The 19,274-nt window shown below is 44.2% G+C and overlaps 2 protein-coding genes across 3 annotated transcripts in view; both read right to left on the bottom strand.

Annotated features, from left to right (window-relative positions):
* Nucleotides 1-7,135: 7,135 nt before the first annotated feature.
* LOC133378961 (zinc finger protein 286A-like) lies at nucleotides 7,136-9,242 on the bottom strand. The gene is made up of 2 exons (XM_061613572.1): nucleotides 9,143-9,242; nucleotides 7,136-7,669 (listed from the first exon to the last, which is right to left on the bottom strand). Exons 1-2 carry the CDS (start codon nucleotides 9,240-9,242, stop codon nucleotides 7,410-7,412), a joined length of 360 nt encoding a protein of 119 aa, XP_061469556.1. The 3' UTR covers nucleotides 7,136-7,409.
* LOC133381597 (zinc finger protein 883-like) overlaps nucleotides 7,617-19,274 on the bottom strand; it is a 30,887-nt gene continuing 19,229 nt past the window's right edge. Inside the window, exons 2-7 of one of the 2 annotated variants that reach the window (XM_061620920.1) lie at nucleotides 17,197-17,685; nucleotides 16,915-16,996; nucleotides 16,520-16,602; nucleotides 13,552-13,617; nucleotides 12,790-12,916; nucleotides 7,617-10,702 (exon numbers count right to left, since the gene is read on the bottom strand). In XM_061620920.1, the coding sequence (XP_061476904.1) occupies nucleotides 9,612-10,702; nucleotides 12,790-12,916; nucleotides 13,552-13,617; nucleotides 16,520-16,602; nucleotides 16,915-16,996; nucleotides 17,197-17,607 (1,860 nt within the window). In that variant the 5' untranslated portion in view covers nucleotides 17,608-17,685 and the 3' untranslated portion in view covers nucleotides 7,617-9,611. The remainder of the gene's footprint in view (nucleotides 10,703-12,789; nucleotides 12,917-13,551; nucleotides 13,618-16,519; nucleotides 16,603-16,914; nucleotides 16,997-17,196; nucleotides 17,686-19,274) is intronic. The other variant, XM_061620921.1, reaches the window with a different exon arrangement.

The following is a 19,274-nucleotide window of genomic DNA, read 5'->3' as shown; positions in this document are numbered from 1 at the left end:
CCGCTGGCACATGGACAGAGGCCCTCCCCCTCCTTCAGGCCAGGCTCCCCAATGCCTAACCCATCACCGTCCCCACCACCATCATCACCATCCTCATCCTCCCAACGCCCTCCTCCCCTGACTAGAGATGTGAAAGTCCCTCCAAGGTTTTTCTGAAGCCTTTTTCGCCCCTGAAAAAATGGAAAAAGTGAAACGAATGAAGAAAAAATGGATTATCGGATGTTTATTTTAGCATGATGAATAAAATGTTTCATTGAATCTTGACCCCTCTTTTTCCCACCTCAGTTCTTTTTATGGGAATGGATGCTTTATGTCTGCTTGACACTGTGGAGAACTAGCGGAGACAAATGATTTTCTTTGTTATTAATGTTGATGGTTTCTTCTGTTTTTTTTTTAACTGTTTTTTGCCTGCTCCTCATAAACTGGCAAAACAAAAGAGGTTCCTTACAGTTTGGGTGTTCCTTACCGTTCAGGATCTTGTAGATCCATTTGTTACCCAAAAAAAAGTAAAAATATGAAAAGAGTAAATTCAATTTGAAATAATTGTTTGAATAAAATGTACTTTTAATATACCGAATGTGATAATCTTATGCCAAACCAACTTGTACATAATTACAGTTGATGTTCCTGAAGTAACAAAGTGACTTTCAATCTCTAAAAAGTGCTAATATTGCATTTTTCTGAAAATTTCCATGTTTTTCTGAAAAAACACTTTTTTTTCACGGCTTCAAAATTTCTGGAAATTTTACATCTCTACCCCCGACACACCATGTCCTCACCCATTCCAACGTCCTGAGTGTAAGAAGGGAAAGGGGGGTGACAGGAGGGTGCTGTCCCTGCTGCTCAGGCCAGGCTGTGCATCAGGGCCGTCAGCTTGGTCACTGCCAACCTCGGTGTTGCTGCCGCTGCCACCACTGCTGTCAGAGGGGCCACCACTGTTGGCACCATGGCCTGGGGCCACTGCGGGTAGGCACGGCTGGGGGAGGGTTGTCTGGTGCTGCTGGGAGGGCAAGCTGCCAGCCTTCACAGGTAGCACCACCACCATCAGGAGCTCACCTATCAGGTGCACTTGCTGGTGCTGCCCAGAATGAGGGTGTTGCTGGGGAAGAAGCCTCCAGGTATGAGGGGAACACGAAGGGGGGGATCAGGATCCAGTGATACGGGCATCTTGGAAGGGCTGGGCAGCTCCCCTAGCTGAGAGGCAGTGGGTGAAGATGGGAAGGCGAGATGCGGAGCCTGCCCAGGATGGCTATGCAGAACCAGAGAGCCTGCATGGGATGGAGGAAGGGGACGGGGGCACAAAGGGGGAAAAGGCATGACCACAACGGCCACAGCTAGCCAGGAATGTGTGCTCCGGGAGCGCGGCCCCACCGACCACAAACACCAACCGGTGCTCAGGCTGCAGGGTGTGTGGGCTCGTATCCTGCTGATCAGGTGCCTGCTCAGGCAGGTGGGGAGCAGGCGGCGAGCCTGGTAGCTCCTTGGGAGCAGGATGGTGGTGCTCTGAGCATTTCCTGGCTGGTATGGCCTTCTGGGCACCGCCAGGAGCTCCCTTGTGCTTCGCCGATGGCATTGCCTCTGTACCCAGTTGTTGGCTGCCGTCACTGGCAGCCAGTAGCGTAGTGGCGAATTGAGAAGCGCAGGGTCCTTTGCGAGTCATGCGACGCCTCCCTCTGCCACCCCTTCAAAGGTTACACCACTGATACTCTTGGGGTCTGCATAACTGACGTGGAAAGCGACAGCAATAAAGAAACAAAGCCCATGATGTTGTATGGAAGCATCACCCTTTCATCTCAGTCCTCATGGCCGGATCCCTTCCCATGGGATTCACCAGCACACATAGATTAACCAACCCCCTTGAGCTACAGATATGTGACAGTGGAGAAACTCTTAAGAGATGAGCCAGTGCATTTTGTAAAAAAGAAGAACAGAGATATGACTTTGCAGCAATATTTCAGCAACATATTCAGAATTCTTGACTGGAATGATGTGATGGGGCTTGACATAGAAAAAAATTATGGAATTAACTACAAATATGTGACAATGGAAAAACTTTTAAGAGATGAGCCAGTGCATTTTGTAAAAAAGAAGAGCAGAGATGTGACTTTACAACAATATTTCAGCAACATATTCAGAATTGATGGCAAGGACATATTTGTGATGGGGGAAATTCCCATCAGACTCTTGTTATATGACTATGGCTATGACAGCAAGATCATCATGGGATACTGATAATGGATGAATGGATACTGAAACCACTGGATTTAACAGGACTATTGAAGATGGAAGATGGAATTAATATTGATAATGGAAGAATGGTTATGGAAATTATTGGAACTAACAGATTTGACGAGATGGATTAATCAATATGTTTATTTGGACTATGGCTATGACAACAAGATTATTATGGGATACTGATAATGGAAGAATGGCTACTGAAATTACTGGACTTAACAGGATTATTGAAGATGGAAGATGGAATTAATACAGATAATGGAAGAATGGCTATTGAAATTATTGGGCCTAACAGATTTGAATCAGATGGATTAAGCGATATGTTTATTTGGAGAAAAATTGAAAGATATATCTCTCAAGGAATTGAAACCTCTCTTTGACTTTTTGTGGAAAGAATAAAGTAATGTTTATGAGATTTGATGATTAATTAAGATAACTACTGGAGGAAAGTGATTTTATAATATAATTTTAGAGACAGGATTGTTATATATTGTAGACCTATAACTGATCTGCGACAAATCGGAAGTCAACATTTTATTTTATTGTTTAATTGTTTTTGTTTTGTTTTGTTTTTTGTCTTTGAAAATTTGAATAAAAATTAATGATAAAAAAAAGATTAACCAACCCCCTTGAGCATGCCCTTAGCTCCAAAATTACTTATTTTATTTATTTTTTATTTATTAATTTATGCCCCGCCTTTCTTTTCATGCTAGAAACCCAAGGCGGCTTACATATGGTCCCCAGGCAGTCTCTCATCCAGGCACTGACCAGACCAGACCCTGGAGCAGGCCTCATGTGCCTTCAGACCATAGCCTGGGACCTGAAAAATTACCCGTTGGCCATCCACAAGATCATCATCTCTCCCTGTCCCCAAACAACACACACCAGCCAAGTACTGTGGCCTGCAAAGTACTTCGCAAGCTGCATTTTTGCAATTTCATATAGACGGCAAAGAGAGGAGTTTTGTCAAGTCTCTGACAAACCACCCTGCATGGCTGATGGGCTTTTTTTCATCACAGGCTTCGTAGGCCTGCCTGCCTTTGTCAGATGAGACGATTGCAGGTAACTTTTTATATTTTGGGAGACCGCTCTTTTGCAGCATATTAAAGAAAGGAGTTGAGCAAGTCTAGGAAAATAGATAGGAAGACTGGGAGCTGCCTTATACTGAGTCCACCTTGTTCAGTAGTGTCTGCACTGACTGGAAGCAGCAATCCAGGTTTTCAGGGGAAAGGCTCTCCCAGCCCCACCCAGAGATGCCACGAATTCAGTCTGGGATCTTCCTCACGGAAAGCAGATGCTCTGCCACTCAGCTACGGCATTCTCCATTTCAAGCCTATTTTCATCAAGGAAGTTATTAAAAAGCATCTTGTGGTTTTAGAAGCTCGTTTGTTGAAAGATCCTTCCACGCCCTTCTCCACCCCAAGGTTATGTCCCTAAAATAATAAAATGACCTTGAAAAATGGCAATGGACTGCCTTCAAGTCGATATTGACTTATGGCGACCCTATGAATAGGGATTTCATGGGAAGCGGTATTCAGAGGGGTTTTTCCATTGCCTTCCTTTGAGGCTGAGAGGCAGTGACTGGCGACTGGCCCAAGGTTACCCAGTGAGCTTCATGGCTATGTGGGGATTTGAACCCTGGTCTCCCAGGTCCTAGTCCAACACCTTAACCACTATGTCACACAGGGCCGGCTCCAGACATGTGGAGGCCCTTGGGCATCAGCTTGCCCTGGCCCCCCGGTGGGTGTGTGGGTGTGTGTGCACATGTGTGTGTACGCATGTGGGCACCCCCCTGTGCCCCCCATGCCCCCCCACCTGTCTAGTCTTTACCATTGCCCTTAATGAAGATGGCGGCTGCGGTTTCCCTAAGGGGAATGAAGCCTCTGCCACCATCTTTGTTGATGGCACACGTGCGTACTACACGCACACATTTCTGCCATCAACTAAGATGGCGGCAGCGGCTTCAGTACCTTAGGGAAGCTGCAGCCGCCATCTTCATTAAGGGCAATGCTAAAAAGCCAGCTGACAGGTAAGTGAGGGGTGTGGGGGGGCGTGGATCACGGAAGGGGAGCGGAGTGCCCCTCAGGGGCTCCTGTAGCTCCGGGGCCCTTGGGCCAGTGCCCAACCTGGCCGCCCTTTAGAACCGGCCCTGACACCACACTGGCTCTTGTATAAAGGGAGGGCCTGTTCAAATACCTTTAGTCAGTTACAGTAAACTGGAGAGGTGTTGAGGGAGAATAAAACCAGTATGGAAAATGGAAATGGACTGCAAGTTGATCCCGACTTATGGCGATCCCATGAATAGGGTTTTCACGGTAAGAGGTATTCCGAGGGGGTTTCCCATTGCCTCCCTCTGAGGCTAGTCCTCCCCAGCTGGCTAGGGCCTGCTCAGCTTGCCACAGCTGCACAAGCCAGCCCCTTCCTTGTGCACAACTGCCAGCTGGGGGGCAACTGGGCTCCTTGGGACTATGCAGCTTGCCCACGGCTGCACAAGTGGCAGGGCACGTGACCCCTGAGCCACTCCCTGTGGGGGTGATCTTTAGCAGGCCCTTGACCCCCAGGAGACACGAGCGGGGATTTGAACTCACAGACTCTGGACTCCCAGCCAGGCTCTCCTCCCCACTGTGCTATACCAGCTGTTTTTAAAAATGACCTTAACTCACATGAATTATTTAACTATCATTCTTTAACTATCATTCGTCTTGTCTCTAATCTTGTCATACAATCCAGCCAAAGAAATTAACAACCTATGTTATGAAGATAAATGTGCTATAGTATCATGCAACCCAATCATATGCATGTTTACTCATAAGCAAGCCCCACTGTGATCAATGGAGCTTGCTCCCAGGTAACCTGTTAGCTTTAACATGTTGATGTTGCTGCCTTCCTAACTGAGAAAACTTGCTCCTCCCACAGCAGCAGCATCCATTCCCCACAGGGAGCAGATGAAGGCTGCAATCCAATTAGGGTTGCCAGGTTTCTGGCCTGAGACTGATCCTGTATCTTTAGGAGAAGAGAAAGTCAGCCAAGTGCAGGTGTTCTTGCAACATTGTAATGGGAAGAACCACAAGGTGGAATTCTCCCTCTCCCCTCCACAACTTTTAAAGATACAGAAGACCTCCTGGAGGCCGGGCCTGGCAACCAAGAGGTCTTCTGTATCTTTAAATGTTGTGCAGAGTTTCAAGAACACCTGCACTTGGCTAACTTTCTCTTCTCCTAAAGATACAGGATCAGTCTCAGGCCATAGACCTGGCAACCCTATTCATGACAGATTGCAATTGCTTTATAGCAGCCCACAGGATAGACAAAAAGGGTAGAGAATCTTCTTACTCTTACTCATTTCTCAAACCTCCTTCTGAAGTAGGGTTGCCAGGTTCAGGACCTGAGACTGATCCTGTATCTTTAGGAGAAGAGAAGGTCAGCCAAGTGCAGGTGTTCTTGAAACTCTGTAATGGGGAAAACCACAAGGTGGAATTCTCCCTTCCTCCTGTGCAACTTTTAAAGATACAGAAGACCTCCTGGTTGCTAGGCTTCAGGCATTTCTTTTACACCAAAAAGGCTCTTTACATCTGGGGGAAACTCCAAAACACACCAGATGGGAAACCAAGATATAAGACAACACCTTTATTGATTACCAATATCTTTTGCAAAAGAGAGACGAAGTATTCAGCTAGTGCCTGAAAACCAGTCTGAAGCGTGATTTCAAAGGTACGAGTGATATATGCTTTCAAGCCTCCTAAAACAGCCCCTCCCATCTTGTTAGTATCTTTTCAGTGTGCTCCATTGTCTTTGCATTGAGCTAGCTTTCTAACCTTGAGCGCTCCTTGTGCTGTTCCTACCTCCCCCAGGCACAACACATTCCAGCTCAGTCACTATCTATTTGGATGGTGTCCTGTTACATGGGATGAACAAGCTAGCTTTTAAGTATCAAACACCAACTGAGCATCTAGTCTCTACAGGCACATTAGGAATTTTTTTTTGCTTCTATGTTAGATCAGGTTAACCCATTCTATACTGTGTCAAATTAACACTGCATATACTATAGTTCCCAAACTATGTCTCATTTCATTACATTTCCATTATCAGAAAGCCAAGGGCCATCGAGGTATTCGCAGCCAACTCCACCATCTCTGCCATCAGTGGTTGAAGCCAGAGCAACACACAAAGAATCAGCTGCTGGACCTGGTGATCCTGGAGCAGTTCTTGGCTGTCCTTCCACCAGAGATGGAGAGCTGGGTGAGGGAATGTGGAGCGGAGACCACTTCCCAGGCGGGTATTGGATTGCAGCTTAAGTATGTAAATGAGAGAGAGAATTTTTTGTCTGGGCAGAGTTTGACAGAGAAGGGAAGACATTGCTTTGAATAGTCTGTTGCTCATATAATAAACCGAGGCAAGAAGCACCCATTTTCCTTCTGCATCTGCAAATTTTAATGCTTTGCGTGAGGAATACTTTCAGATGCATGGGGGGAAGGGAATCGTAGGGGGGAGAAGGTGGTAAGATCTCACAAACTTCTAAGCTTCTTTTTTTGAGAAAAAGGGTGCAATTCTTTGTCCCTTTCCAATGCTTTGCAACTAATGTGTAATTTTCATTGAAACTTATTATTGCTTTTTAATAATGTTATTTACCTTGTTTTTTAATTTTTGTAAATTGTAATGTTTTTACTGATATGTATTTCTATATTTGTGTTTATTTTTTGTAAGCTGCCTTGAGGGCCTTTTGGCCAGAAGGTGGGATAGAAATAAACCATAATAACAAATAATAATGTGCCCCTCCTCCCCTTCTGAAACCTGAACTGATCCATCACCACTGAGATAGGGGGAAAAACCCAAGATACAAACACAACAGCTAATTCCATCCTAGGCTGGATGATTTGAAGTCAAATCAGTCATTCCTGGGGTCACAACTGCCTTGCACCCTCCCCGTGTAAACTACAGATCTGCCACCCAGTGAACTAAGTGACAGGAGAGAGCGCTTCTGATGTAAAGAAATATGCTTTTCAGCTTTGTTAGATGCTGAGTATTTGTACAATTGCATTAAGTGTCCACAGTAACTTTACAAAAGAGAATGGGGAGAAAACCAGAACTAGGCCACACCTCCTTTACCTCATTGGACACAACTCCATGACCCCCTAAGCAGACCTGTGAGCTCCAGTGACCACCAGCTCCCACTGCTTTTACGGTTTTTCTCCTACATGAATTCTTTGATGATGGACACCTGAGCTCCTAGTAAAGCTCTTTCCACATTCCAAGCACTGATATGGTTTCTCCCCACTGTGAATTCTTTGATGGATTGTGAGATGGTAGGTCTGATTGAAGCTCTTTCCACATTCCAGGCATTGGTATGGTTTCTCCCCTGTATGAATTCTTTGATGGGAAGCAGGACTGGAGCCGTAACTGGAGCTCTTTCCACATTCCAAGCATTGATCCAGTTTCTCTCCATATTACTTTTTTTTGATGGGAAGTATTTTTCCCCCAGCTGAAGGTTTTTCCATTCTTTTCAAAAAATATTTATTAAATTTTATTACACACGAAAATATCAGCAGAGAAAAAGGAGAGAAAAGTCCTAATCATAATTAAGAATTAACCAAAAAGGACAATAAAGCTCTGTAATACCAAAGATAACAATATTAACAATGAACATAAACCAATATTAGAACAAAAACATTTCAAGCCTGTGATTCCTGTGTCTGCTATTCCAAAAATGAACAAAGCTTATCTACCAACTCTAAATCTCTTGAGGTGCCTTTACCAGTGTGTATTACTTATATTATTATTGTTAGAATTTATTACCTATCCTGAGAGCCACTGTGGTGTAGTGGTTAAGGTGCTGGACTATGGCCTGGGAGACCAGGGTTCGAATCCCCACATAGCCATGAAGATCACTGGGTGACCTTGGGCCACTCACTGCCTCTCAGCCTCATGAAAACCCTATTCACAGGGTTGCCATAAGTCAGAATCGACTTGAAGGCAGTACATTGACATTTACAACCTACCCTGCAGTGACAGCAGGGAGCCCTTCTGAACCCAAGAAAAACACTTTTCATGTTTGTTAGATGCCGAGTATTTGCACCACTGCATTGCTTAAGTGTCCACTGTAACTTTGCAACAGAGGATGCGGAGAAACTTCTTTCATGCTGGTTTTGTATTCTTATTTTCTCTTCCCGTTATGATAAAAACCACATAAGAGTGCATTTAATAGCTATAACGTGCAAGACATGGATAAATACCATAAGAATATTTTGCTCTCTGAACTTCCCATTTAATTTTTCTGGTATCTTCCAAGACCAAGAATCCTTGGGTGGGGTCTCCAGCCATTACTTCCGCCTACTCAGACGACTGCTTTTGGAAACCTGCGAATTTAGGTGAGCTAACATCTAACATATAAGGACCGAGTAGATACTTTGATGTTAAGTGAGTGTATACAGCAACCTCTTTCCTGCTGATTTTGTATTCTTATTTTCTTGAAGGCAGTCCGTTTTCATTTTTCATGTCTAAATGCTATTGTGTATAATCCTAAAGAATAGTCCTTAAGAATTGTGTTAAAACACTGCCTGAGAAGAATTGTCTGGGAGGAGCTTATATGGTGGCACAGGAAATGTTAAGTAGCAGCAGCCAATGTTTCAGGTAATCTGCCAAGCTGGAAGTAAACAACTGATCTTATTTATTTATTAAATTTATATCCTGCCCTTCATCCCAGAAGGAGCCCAGATAAGGAAAACCAGCACTGATATGGGAATAGACTGTCCTCTGAAACACCTGCATGGTCACTAAACTGACACACTTCACCCTGACTTGTGACCTAATGCAGCCACATGTCAGATAACAGCTGACTTGTGACACAGGGTATAGCCTTGGGCACTCCTATAAAAGGAGGAGCTCAGGAAGAGATCAGGAGCATTAAGCTCACTGTCAGACTGGTCCAACATACTGCTATGCTTGCTGCTGCCGATAAACCAGATCTTTGGAGTTTGTCGAAGAGAACTACTATGGCTGACGTCTGCCAACATGCTGAGGGTGACAGATGTTCATTTATTTTCTGGATAAGATATATTGCAATGTAACTTGTTTGATTTTGACTTATTGGCAAAAGCCAACTATATGCATTCATGTAAAAATTTTAAGAAGTGTTAAAACATTTTAGAAATAAATATTATAACGACAATCTGCTGTCATGTTATTTTCATGAAATCTCCCAAGCCCCAAGAAGTCTTGCGTGGGAACTCCAACCTTTAGACTGCCTGTTCAGATGACTGCTGTTGGAGACAGTGTAAGCTCAGGTGAACACATCTGACATATAAGGACTATGAACAGCCAACAGGCAAAGGGGAGAACGTAAGAATCCTCAATCCTCTGCATACACAGGAAAGAGACTGTCTTCATATAGCTGCCCCAACTAAAGGTCTTTCAACTTCCAAGCACTGATATTGTTTCTGCCCTGTATGAATTCTTTGATGGTAAGTGAGACGTTCCTTCCTGCTGAAGTTCTTTCCACATTCCAAGCATTGATATGGTTTCTCCCCTGTATGAATTCTTTGATGGGAAGTGAGATTTTCCTTCCAGCTGAAGCTCTTGCCACATTCCAAGCACTGGTATGGTTTCTCCCCTGTATGAGTTCTTTGATGGGAAGTGAGATTTCTCTTGCAGCTGAAGCTCTTGCCACATTCCAAGCACTGATACGGTTTCTCCCCTGTATGAGTTCTTTGATGAGAAGTGAGATATCTCTTGCAACTGAAACTTTTTCCGCATTCCAAGCATGGATAAGGTTTCTCGCTTGTATGAATTCTTTGATGGGAAGTGAGGTTTATCTCACAGCTGAAGTTCTTTCCGCATTCCAAGCATTGATACGGTTTCTCCCTTGTATGAATTCTTTGATGGGAAGTGAGGTATCTCTTGCACCTGAAGGTCTTGCCACACTCTAAGCACTGATATGGTTTCTCCCCTGTATGAATTCTTTGATGGGAAGTGAGGTATCTCTTGCAGCTCAAGTTCTTGCCACATTCCAAGCATTGATATGGTTTCTCTCCTGTATGAATTCTTTGATGAGAAATGAGTGTTTCCTTCCAGCTGAAGCTCTTTCCACATTCTAAGCACCGATATGGTTTCTCCCCTGTATGAATTTTTTGATGGGAAGTGAGATGAATGCTCTGACTAAAGCTCTTTCCACATTCCAAGCATTGATATGGTTTCTCCCCTGTATGAATTCTTTGATGGGCAGTGAGATGGATGCTCTGACTAAAGCTCTTTCCACATTCTAAGCACTGATATGGTTTCTCCCCTGTATGACTTCTTTGATGGAAAGTGAGATTTTTCTTCCAGTGGAAACTTTTTCCACATTCTATGCATTGATATGGTTTCTCTCCACTCTGAATTCTTTGATGGAATCTCTGGGTGAAGCTCTCTCCACAAGCTAGATATTGATATGGCTTCTCCACTCTGTGGATTTTGTCATTTTCCAATTCATCAATTTCTGCAATGGAGACAGAAACTGATTAGACCCTTAGGAGGAAATCAGACTCCATATTATTGAACAATACCATTGCATGCTTCTGATAAAACAAGAACTAGCTGAAGGGATTTAGCTGACAGGCTGATCTTAATACAGAATTAACTGTCTCTGTTGACTGGCGTTAAATGACAGCTGGCGTGCTACAGACTGTTGGATTTGGACCGTAGGGACCTTGTTTCAGCTTCAGCTCCGGGATGAAGCTCACTGGGTGGTCTTGGGCCAATCACTCTCCGCCTAGCCTACATTACAACGTAGTTGTGCAGGCCAATGGAATAACCACATGCATTTTTTTCTGAATTGTTAGAAGCAATTTTATTTTCATTGTTAGGAGCAATTTTCATATCATTTTAGTAGATTGCACGCCTTTTGGTGCAGTGACTTCTTTTTATTGTTTTCTGTTATGTACGGTGCCATGTTCATCTGATGGTACTACATAAATAAATAATAAACACTAATACTAATAACAGCAGCAATTGAAAGGAAAGATAAAATAAAAATAGTAGGCCCCATTATTTACTGGCAGAGGATGTCGTTTACATGCAGAAGACTCCAAGGCCAACCCCTACCTTCGCCAGCGAAAGCAGTACAGGGAAACCTTTGGCCAGGAGGCCTAATTCAGTTTGGCAGGATTCCAAATGGGGCCTGCACAATTGTTTTCACTAAAACTGCAACTCCCAGTGTGGGTAAGTAAAAACGTGACTGCAAGTGTATAATCAGGAGCATAAAATCAATGTGTTCCCAATTGTTCCCTGCCAAGCAGGGTTCTCTTTCAGTGCCAATTAGCTGATTAGCCCTGATAGGAGCCCCAACAGTATCAGCTGAATTAGAAAGTTCCCTATCAGAAACTCCCTAGGGCCCTCAATGAGGCTCTCAGCGCTGATCAGCTGATGGGTGCTTAGAGCCATTACTTTGAAATCTGTCTGCGCAAAGTTTGAACACAATGCGAGAGGGCTGATTGGTGCTAACAGCCATCCCTTTTGAAAGAGGGCTCTGAGAGTAAGCATTCAAAGGGGTCCAGCCAGCCCATGTCATAATGCTGTCTGGAGATTGACAGACGATCTTTTCTGCCCACTTGTCCAAGTTGGCCCATGGGGTGGGCCATGGAAGGGTCCAGACTGCCAGGCAGATCTGGTTCCCTAAACCTCAGATAAAGGATTTTGGACTGAATCATTGATTGTGCTAGGTGTGAGACTTTGGAAAGTCGCTGCCGGTCCGAGCAGACAATTTCAGGCAAGATGGTCCAATGGCTACAGCAGGGCTCTTCCATCAGGCTTCTGGAATTCTATGATGACTCTGGTTTGTTTTTAGCATGTTGCTCCATATCCATCTCAGCAGACAGAAAACATTACAGTGACAAATTCAAGATAACTGTCTCTAAAACCCAGTGAAGCAATATATCAATATACATATCTATTGATCAATCGATCTATTCATCGATCTATCAATCTATCGATAGATAGATATTTATTGTGGGAGGGGGACAGGTTTCTAAATAACACCAATAAAGTCAATCTAACATAGCTAGCAACATGTTACCTACTTGAAAAAGAATCTTGGATTTGAGAGCATGTGCAGAGTTCCTTACAAAATCTTTGCAACATCTTTGGGCTCCTGACCAGATGTTTCCAGGAAGGCAAAAGCCTCACATATTTATGGGAATCTGAGAATGGGAAAGTCCGCCTCTTTTCTGAGATGGATTGTTCTTCGGCCCAATCCTGAAATACACTCCACCTCTGATGTTAGCCATCTCTTTGGCCAATCAGTAAATAACAGAGGCCCCTTCCACTTCCGTAATAACTCTGAAATTTACATTTTAAGAGGCCTGGGCAGTTCAGATCAGTTGGACCATAGGTTAGAAGATATAAATGGAGGGTGCATATTCACAGATAATAGAGTGGATAGCTGGTAGTTCAAGGTTAATTGTAGGGGGGTTAGAATCCCAGATGCTGTAGGTGGCGCTCTAGAGCTACATCAGAATATTTTGATTCATCACATACATAAACAACTGGATTTCAAAACAAATATTATGACCCAACAGAGAGCTTTACCTAGAGAGGCCACAACCCCACAATTCTCCTCCATGACTTCCTTATGCAGAGCTCTCTGGTCAGGATCCAGCAAGGCCCACTCTTCCTCCGTGAAATGCACAGCCACATCCTCAAAGGACACTGGACCCTAAAAGAGAAAGGAAACATTTTCTCCTCAAAGATAGCATAAAGATGATCTACTCCTAATTGCTGCAGTAAAAAATCTTCATGCAAATTTTTTTTACTGTGTATTTTAATAAGGGATGCTTATACTTTAATCTTTGCGTAACTGGTTTTTATACTTTGTAAATTTATTTATTAGATTGGTATCCTGCCCTTCCTCCCAAAAGGAGCCCAAGGCAGAAAACAAGTGATAAAACAACCTTAAAAACAATTCCAATACAGATGCAGACTGCAATAAAGATCTCAACTTAAAAGGCTTGTTGGAAGAGGAAGGTCTTCAGAAGGCACTGAAAAGACAATGGTGACTGCACCTGTCCAATATTTAGGTGTGGGGGGTGGAATTTCAAAGGGTAGGTTCCATAACAGTAAAGTCCCAATTCCTACATCGTGCAGAACAGACCTCCTGATGAGATGGGATCTGCAGGATGCCCTCTCCTGCAGAACCCAGTGATCGACTGGGTAGTAAGAGCTGAGACCATCTTTCAGATAAATTGCACAGAAATCTATTTGGCCATTAAGTGGTATATATTAGGCCCATGCATGGACCCCCTTAATTTATAAATACAGATATGGCCTGATTTGATCCAGACATAGTTGTACCTGTTCTGACCCGATCCGGATCCAAACCTGGGTATTACAAATTTCCAGAAATCTCATTAACTTGCACTGAAACACAAAAATAGCCATACCTTTCTTATTCTTTCACACAGAGACATAACATTTGGGTACATGGTAGCCCTTAAAGAAGGGATTAACCCTGCCAAACATCAGGTGGGTAGCCACAGGAGTTTTCATGTTAGACACTTCTAACTTTTAAAATGCTTTACAATTACAACGGACACAATTTTCTTGTTTTTTCACACAGGGACGTGACATTTGAGGACATGGTAGCCTCTATGGAGGGAATGTGGTGTTCCTATATATTAGTGTATATATGGTAAGTGCTGGTTGTTTAGAGTATACATGGTAAGTAGTGAAAGAGGAGGGGGAGTGAATGGGCAATAGAATGCTTGATGATTGGCTGAATGTTTAAAATGGCTGACAGTATAAATGAAAGGATGACAGGTAAATCTGGGTGAATGTGAGGTGGTGAATTGTGGAATCTGGGGGGAGAAGAGAAAGAGTGGATTGCTTGGTGGGGTTTAGAGAGTTGTTTGCCAGGAGAGAGTGAAGAAGGAGGGGGGTGGAGTTCAGATTAGTATTGAGTAAAACCATATGCTTATGTGCCTTAAGAAGAAATCTTGTTAATCTTGTTAGCTTTGTTATCTTTAATAAATACTTAATTTGGTTTACCAACAGCCTGATCCTTGGCTGGGGTTTCACAGACCAGAAGGGAGGGTAAGGTAATGACCAAAACTGAAGGGGAACTGTAACAAATGGTGGCAGCGGTGAAGAGAATAACAATACCAGTATTCAGAGTCTCTGGGAATACTAGTATTGGGACGTTACTGGTGGTTGCCTAGCAGGGGGATCTGTTGAGATCTGTGCTAGAGAGGGGAGAGAAAACATAAGAGAGAGCGGTCCGGACTGGTGGAGTCCCTGGTGGTGCCTAGAGACAGGCAGTAACCACGAGCAGGTAGGAACCTGACAGGGAGAGCCAGGGAAGGACGCCTCACAAGGAACCCAGCCAAATTTTCTTTCTTTCAAATTTTTTTTTTAAAAAGACTGTAAGTGCTCATTTAATCATGCCAATTCTCAGACTAGAAAATGCTCACAAGGTTTAGGTGGCTGCATAATAATAAAATTGTGTATCCATACTCCTAAGCTGTGTCGCACCAGCTGGCTGCTTCCTATGGCTTGCAGTTAGCAACTGAAATAAAAACAACAATTCTTAGCAATGGGAAGAGAATAAAATCTGGGGGTTGGTCTGGATGACATCTAACATACTTCTAGGTATTGTGAATAACTGAATAAGAAGACTGTTTGGTTTAGAAAATATTGGAAATAATTCTGAAAATAGCTGCCAGTGCAAATTTCTGAGATTGAAGCTGGTGTGAACTGAAACCAAAAAGAACACAAGAATTAGGCTGCAAAAGAACAGCTGACAGTTAAATACAGAACCACAAATGGGAGGGGTATGGAAAGAAAATGAAAGCAAAATGAATGAAAGTAAAGTGGACAGGAAAAAAGCAGGTAAGATAGGGTCTCTTGGCTATATTAGGCTACTGGAAGAGACAAGATTTCCTTGAAGGTTAGCTCTAGTCTTTCCAAACGAGCATTCTGCTTGGAGAACAGGAGAAGACGGAGCGAAGGCCAAGCGGAGAAAAATCAGCCTTACATCCCAGCCACACAACGACTGGACAGCAAAGCCCTTCTCCTCCTCTCCCAACCCTTTTTCTCCATGTTCATTTGCAGGAATAGCTGTCAATGAAACACAGTGACTCAGCGTTTTCCTTCAATGGTGTGTGGGGTGTGTGCGTATCTCATCACAAGCACTATGGACTGGAAGACAGCCCCTCTGCCCACCAAGGCTTCTCTCCACTGGATTTGCAGGAAGAGCTGTCAATAACACATTATGCCCACCTGTCATTAATGTTTCTGTGTGTGTGTGTGTGTACTGCAGCTGACGGCCAGCCAAACAGGTGAAGACATCCAAGCTCCAGTTGCTCTTTTAAAAACTCCAAAAATGCTGTATTTGTAAACAAATCTCTGACAATAGGCCAGGGCTTTGGAGTCAATACGACTCCAACTCCGACTTCTCTATTTTTCTACTGTCCGACTCTGACTCCTCTATTTTTCAACTGTCTGACTCCAACTCCACCCAAAATTACTTCCGACTCCGACTCCACGATTCTGACTCCGCAGCCCTGCAATAGGCCCTCTACCCCGTATGAGGGAGTGACAGACTCAGCCCGCAAACAGCTCCCAAAGAAGCCCAATTCAGTTCGTTCCACAGCCTTCGTCCAAATATGGAGCACAGCCATAGCATATATAAATGAATATTAATACTATAATTAATATTTTTTAAAAGGGATTTAAAAAATCTTAGAAACAAGTATCTTAAAAGCAATTCCAACAAAGATGCAATTCTGAAATAAAGATCTTAACTTAAAAGGCTTGTTGGAAAAGTTCAGCGTTCAGCAGGCCCTGAAAAGAGGACAGTGACAGCACCTGTCTCATATTCAAGGGAGGGGAATTTCAAGCGGAAGATGCCGTAATAGTAAAGGCCTGATTCCTGTGTCGTGTGGAACGCACCTCCTGATGAGATGGGATCTGCAGGAGGCCCTCAGTGATTAACAGAGTATGTCAAGTGTGAGACAATCTTTTACGTGAATTGCTTAGAAGCCTATTATTAAGTGGCATATGTAAAAGTAGTAATCATAGTAATTATTACTAAATTATTAAAAGCAGTTTATGATAGTAATTATAAAAAATGCTAGCTACATCCAAAAGACTAGTAAAGGTGAGTGGGCTGGTCATTATTCTCGGGATGTAAACCACATTAAAGAGAGCTTTGACAGAAGCAAAGGGAAGGAGAGAAATCCATTCAGGCCCAGGGAGGTAAGCAAGAGACAAAGGCACCCAGGCTGCCCCCAGCCTCTCTTCCCCCAATGATTTGTCCCCCTACCTGAGCCGCTTTCTCGGCAGCTCCCTCCTCTCTGCCAGAAAGAAGAGACAGCAGAGGAGATCTCGCCGGCGTCCTTCCATCACCTGTGAGAGACATAGTTGATGGCCTTAAGCGATGCACGACTTGACTACACATAGGCCTCAGAAAAACTCTTTATCTGTTCAGCATCAGTGCCTCTTTTATGTTTCCCTTGCATGAAAACTCCTCGCACCCCCTTTGGGGGTGCTTGTCCCCCGTGTATAAAGTTGTCCTATTTTGTGAATAGGGTCATTTTCTGAGCTGTGGAAAAGGCTGCAGACAAACGTCTTCACCCCCCGAAGGTTACAAGAGCCAGTGGATCGATTTCAAAATTGACAGAGGGAGACAAAAGTGTGGGACACCCCATTCTTCCTTACCCAGCGGCCTCCGTCTGGTGTCCAATGGAGTGTTCTTGGCTTGAAGGATATTGGAGCTGGTTTCTGCAAAGAGGTCCTCTCCCTGAAACAGTCATGAAGGTTCAAAACAGGGAAAGGGGAGAAGGATTAGAAAAGGAATTACAGAGGTAAAAACCCAGAGGGTTATCAGATAACCTTCCTCAGGTGCTTTCCAAAGAAGGTTGGCCAATTAGTCGAGAATTCTGGGATACCCTCCCTCACATTCTCGGGCCCTGGGATTTATGTCAATGAAAATGCTCTCACCTGCTGCTCTTCCTGCTTCTTTGCCTGACTCAGGAGGAAACCTTCAGCCAGGGCCACTGCCTGGGAAGTGGTCTCCACTCCACATTCCCTCACCCAGCTCTCCATCTCTGGTGGAAGGCCAGCCAGGAACTGCTCCAGGATCACCAGGTCCAGCATCTCAGCCTTTGTGTGTCGCTCTGGCTTCAGCCACTGATGGCAGAGATGGTAGAGTTTGTTGCAAACCACTCGGGGGGCCTCAACCTCCTGGTAGCAGAAATGTCTGAACTGCTGGCGCTGCTCATCTAAGCTGAGGGTGTCCTCCTCACCCAGGGCCTTCTGCATGGTTCTTTCCCAGAATCCCCCACTGCTCCCAGTCTCGATGACATCAGGGCCTCTTCCTACTTCAGGGCCAGATGAGACGTCCCCATCCATCTTACAAAAGCCTCCAACACGGTTGAAGGAACTTTGTCTTCTGCCAATTTCTGTCCTAATCAGAGGGGCTACCAGGTCCTGCAAAGACAAGACATTAGAACATAAGAACATAAGAAGAGCCTGCTGGATCAGGCCAGTGGCCCATCTAGTCCAGCATCCTGTTCTCACAGTGGCCAACCAGGTGCCTGGGGAAGCCCGCAAGCAGGACCCGAGTGCAAGAACACTCCCCCCTCCTGAGGCTTCCGGCAACTGGTTTTCAGAAGCATGCTGCCTCTGACTAGGGTGGCACAGCACAGCCATCACAGCTAGTAGCCATTGATAGCCCTGTCCTCCATGAATTTGTCTAATCTTCTTTTAAAGCCATCCAAGCTGGTGGCCATTACTGCATCTTGTGGGAGCAAATTCCATAGTTTAACTATGTGCTGAGTAAAGAAGTACTTCCTTTTGTCTGTCCTGAATCTTCCAACGTTCAGCTTCTTTGAAGGTCCACGAGTTCTAGTATTATGAGAGAGGGAGAAGAACTTTTCTCTATCCACTTTCTCAATGCCATGCATAATTTTATACACTTCTATCATGTCTCCTCTGACCCGCCTTTTCTCTAAACTAAAAAGCCCCAAATGCTGCAACCTTTCCTCGTAAGGGAGTCGCTCCATCCCCTTGATCATTCTGGTTGCCCTCTTCTGAACCTTTTCCAGCTCTATAATATCCTTTTTGAGATGAGGCGACCAGAACTGTACACAGTATTCCAAATGCGGCCGCACCATAGATTTATACAACGGCATTATGATATCGGCTGTTTTATTTTCAATACCTTTCCTAATGATCGCTAGCATGGAATTTGCCTTTTTCACAGCTGCCGCACACTGGGTCGACATTTTCATCGTGCTGTCCACTACAACCCCGAGGTCTCTCTCCTGGTCGGTCACCGCCAGTTTAGACCCCATGAGCGTATATGTGAAATTAAGATTTTTTGCTCCAATATGCATAATTTTACACTTGTTTATATTGAATTGCATTTGCCATTTTTCCGCCCATTCACTCAGTTTGGAGAGGTCTTTTTGGAGCTCTTCGCAATCCCTTTTTGTTTTAACAACCTTGAACAATTTAGTGTCGTCAGCAAACTTGGCCACTTCACTGCTCACTCCTAATTCTAGGTCATTAATGAACAAGTTGAAAAGTACAGGTCCCAATACCGATCCTTGAGGGACTCCACTTTCTACAGCCCTCCATTGGGAGAACTGTCCGTTTATTCCTACTCTCTGCTTTCTGCTTCTTAACCAATTCCTTATCCACAAGAGGACCTCTCCTCTTATTCCATGACTGCTAAGCTTCCTCAGAAGCCTTTGGTGAGGTACCTTGTCAAACGCTTTTTGAAAGTCTAAGTACACTATGTCCACTGGATCACCTCTATCTATATGCTTGTTGACACTCTCAAAGAATTCTAATAGGTTACTGAGACAGGACTTTTCCTTGCAGAAGCCATGCTGGCTCTGCTTCAGCAAGGCTTGTTCTTTTATGTGCTTAGTTAATCTAGCTCTAATAATACTTTCTACCAGTTTTCCAGGGACAGAAGTTAAGCTAACTGGCCTGTAATTTCCGGGATCCCCTCTGGATCCCTTTTTGAAGATTGGCGTTACATTTGCCACTTTCCAGTCCTCAGGCACGGA

This window comes from Rhineura floridana, chromosome 3 (assembly GCF_030035675.1).
Source record: "Rhineura floridana isolate rRhiFlo1 chromosome 3, rRhiFlo1.hap2, whole genome shotgun sequence".
NCBI lineage: Eukaryota > Metazoa > Chordata > Lepidosauria > Squamata > Rhineuridae > Rhineura > Rhineura floridana.
Note: the sequence above shows the minus strand (reverse complement) of the source record. Positions and strands in the feature narration are given on the sequence as shown.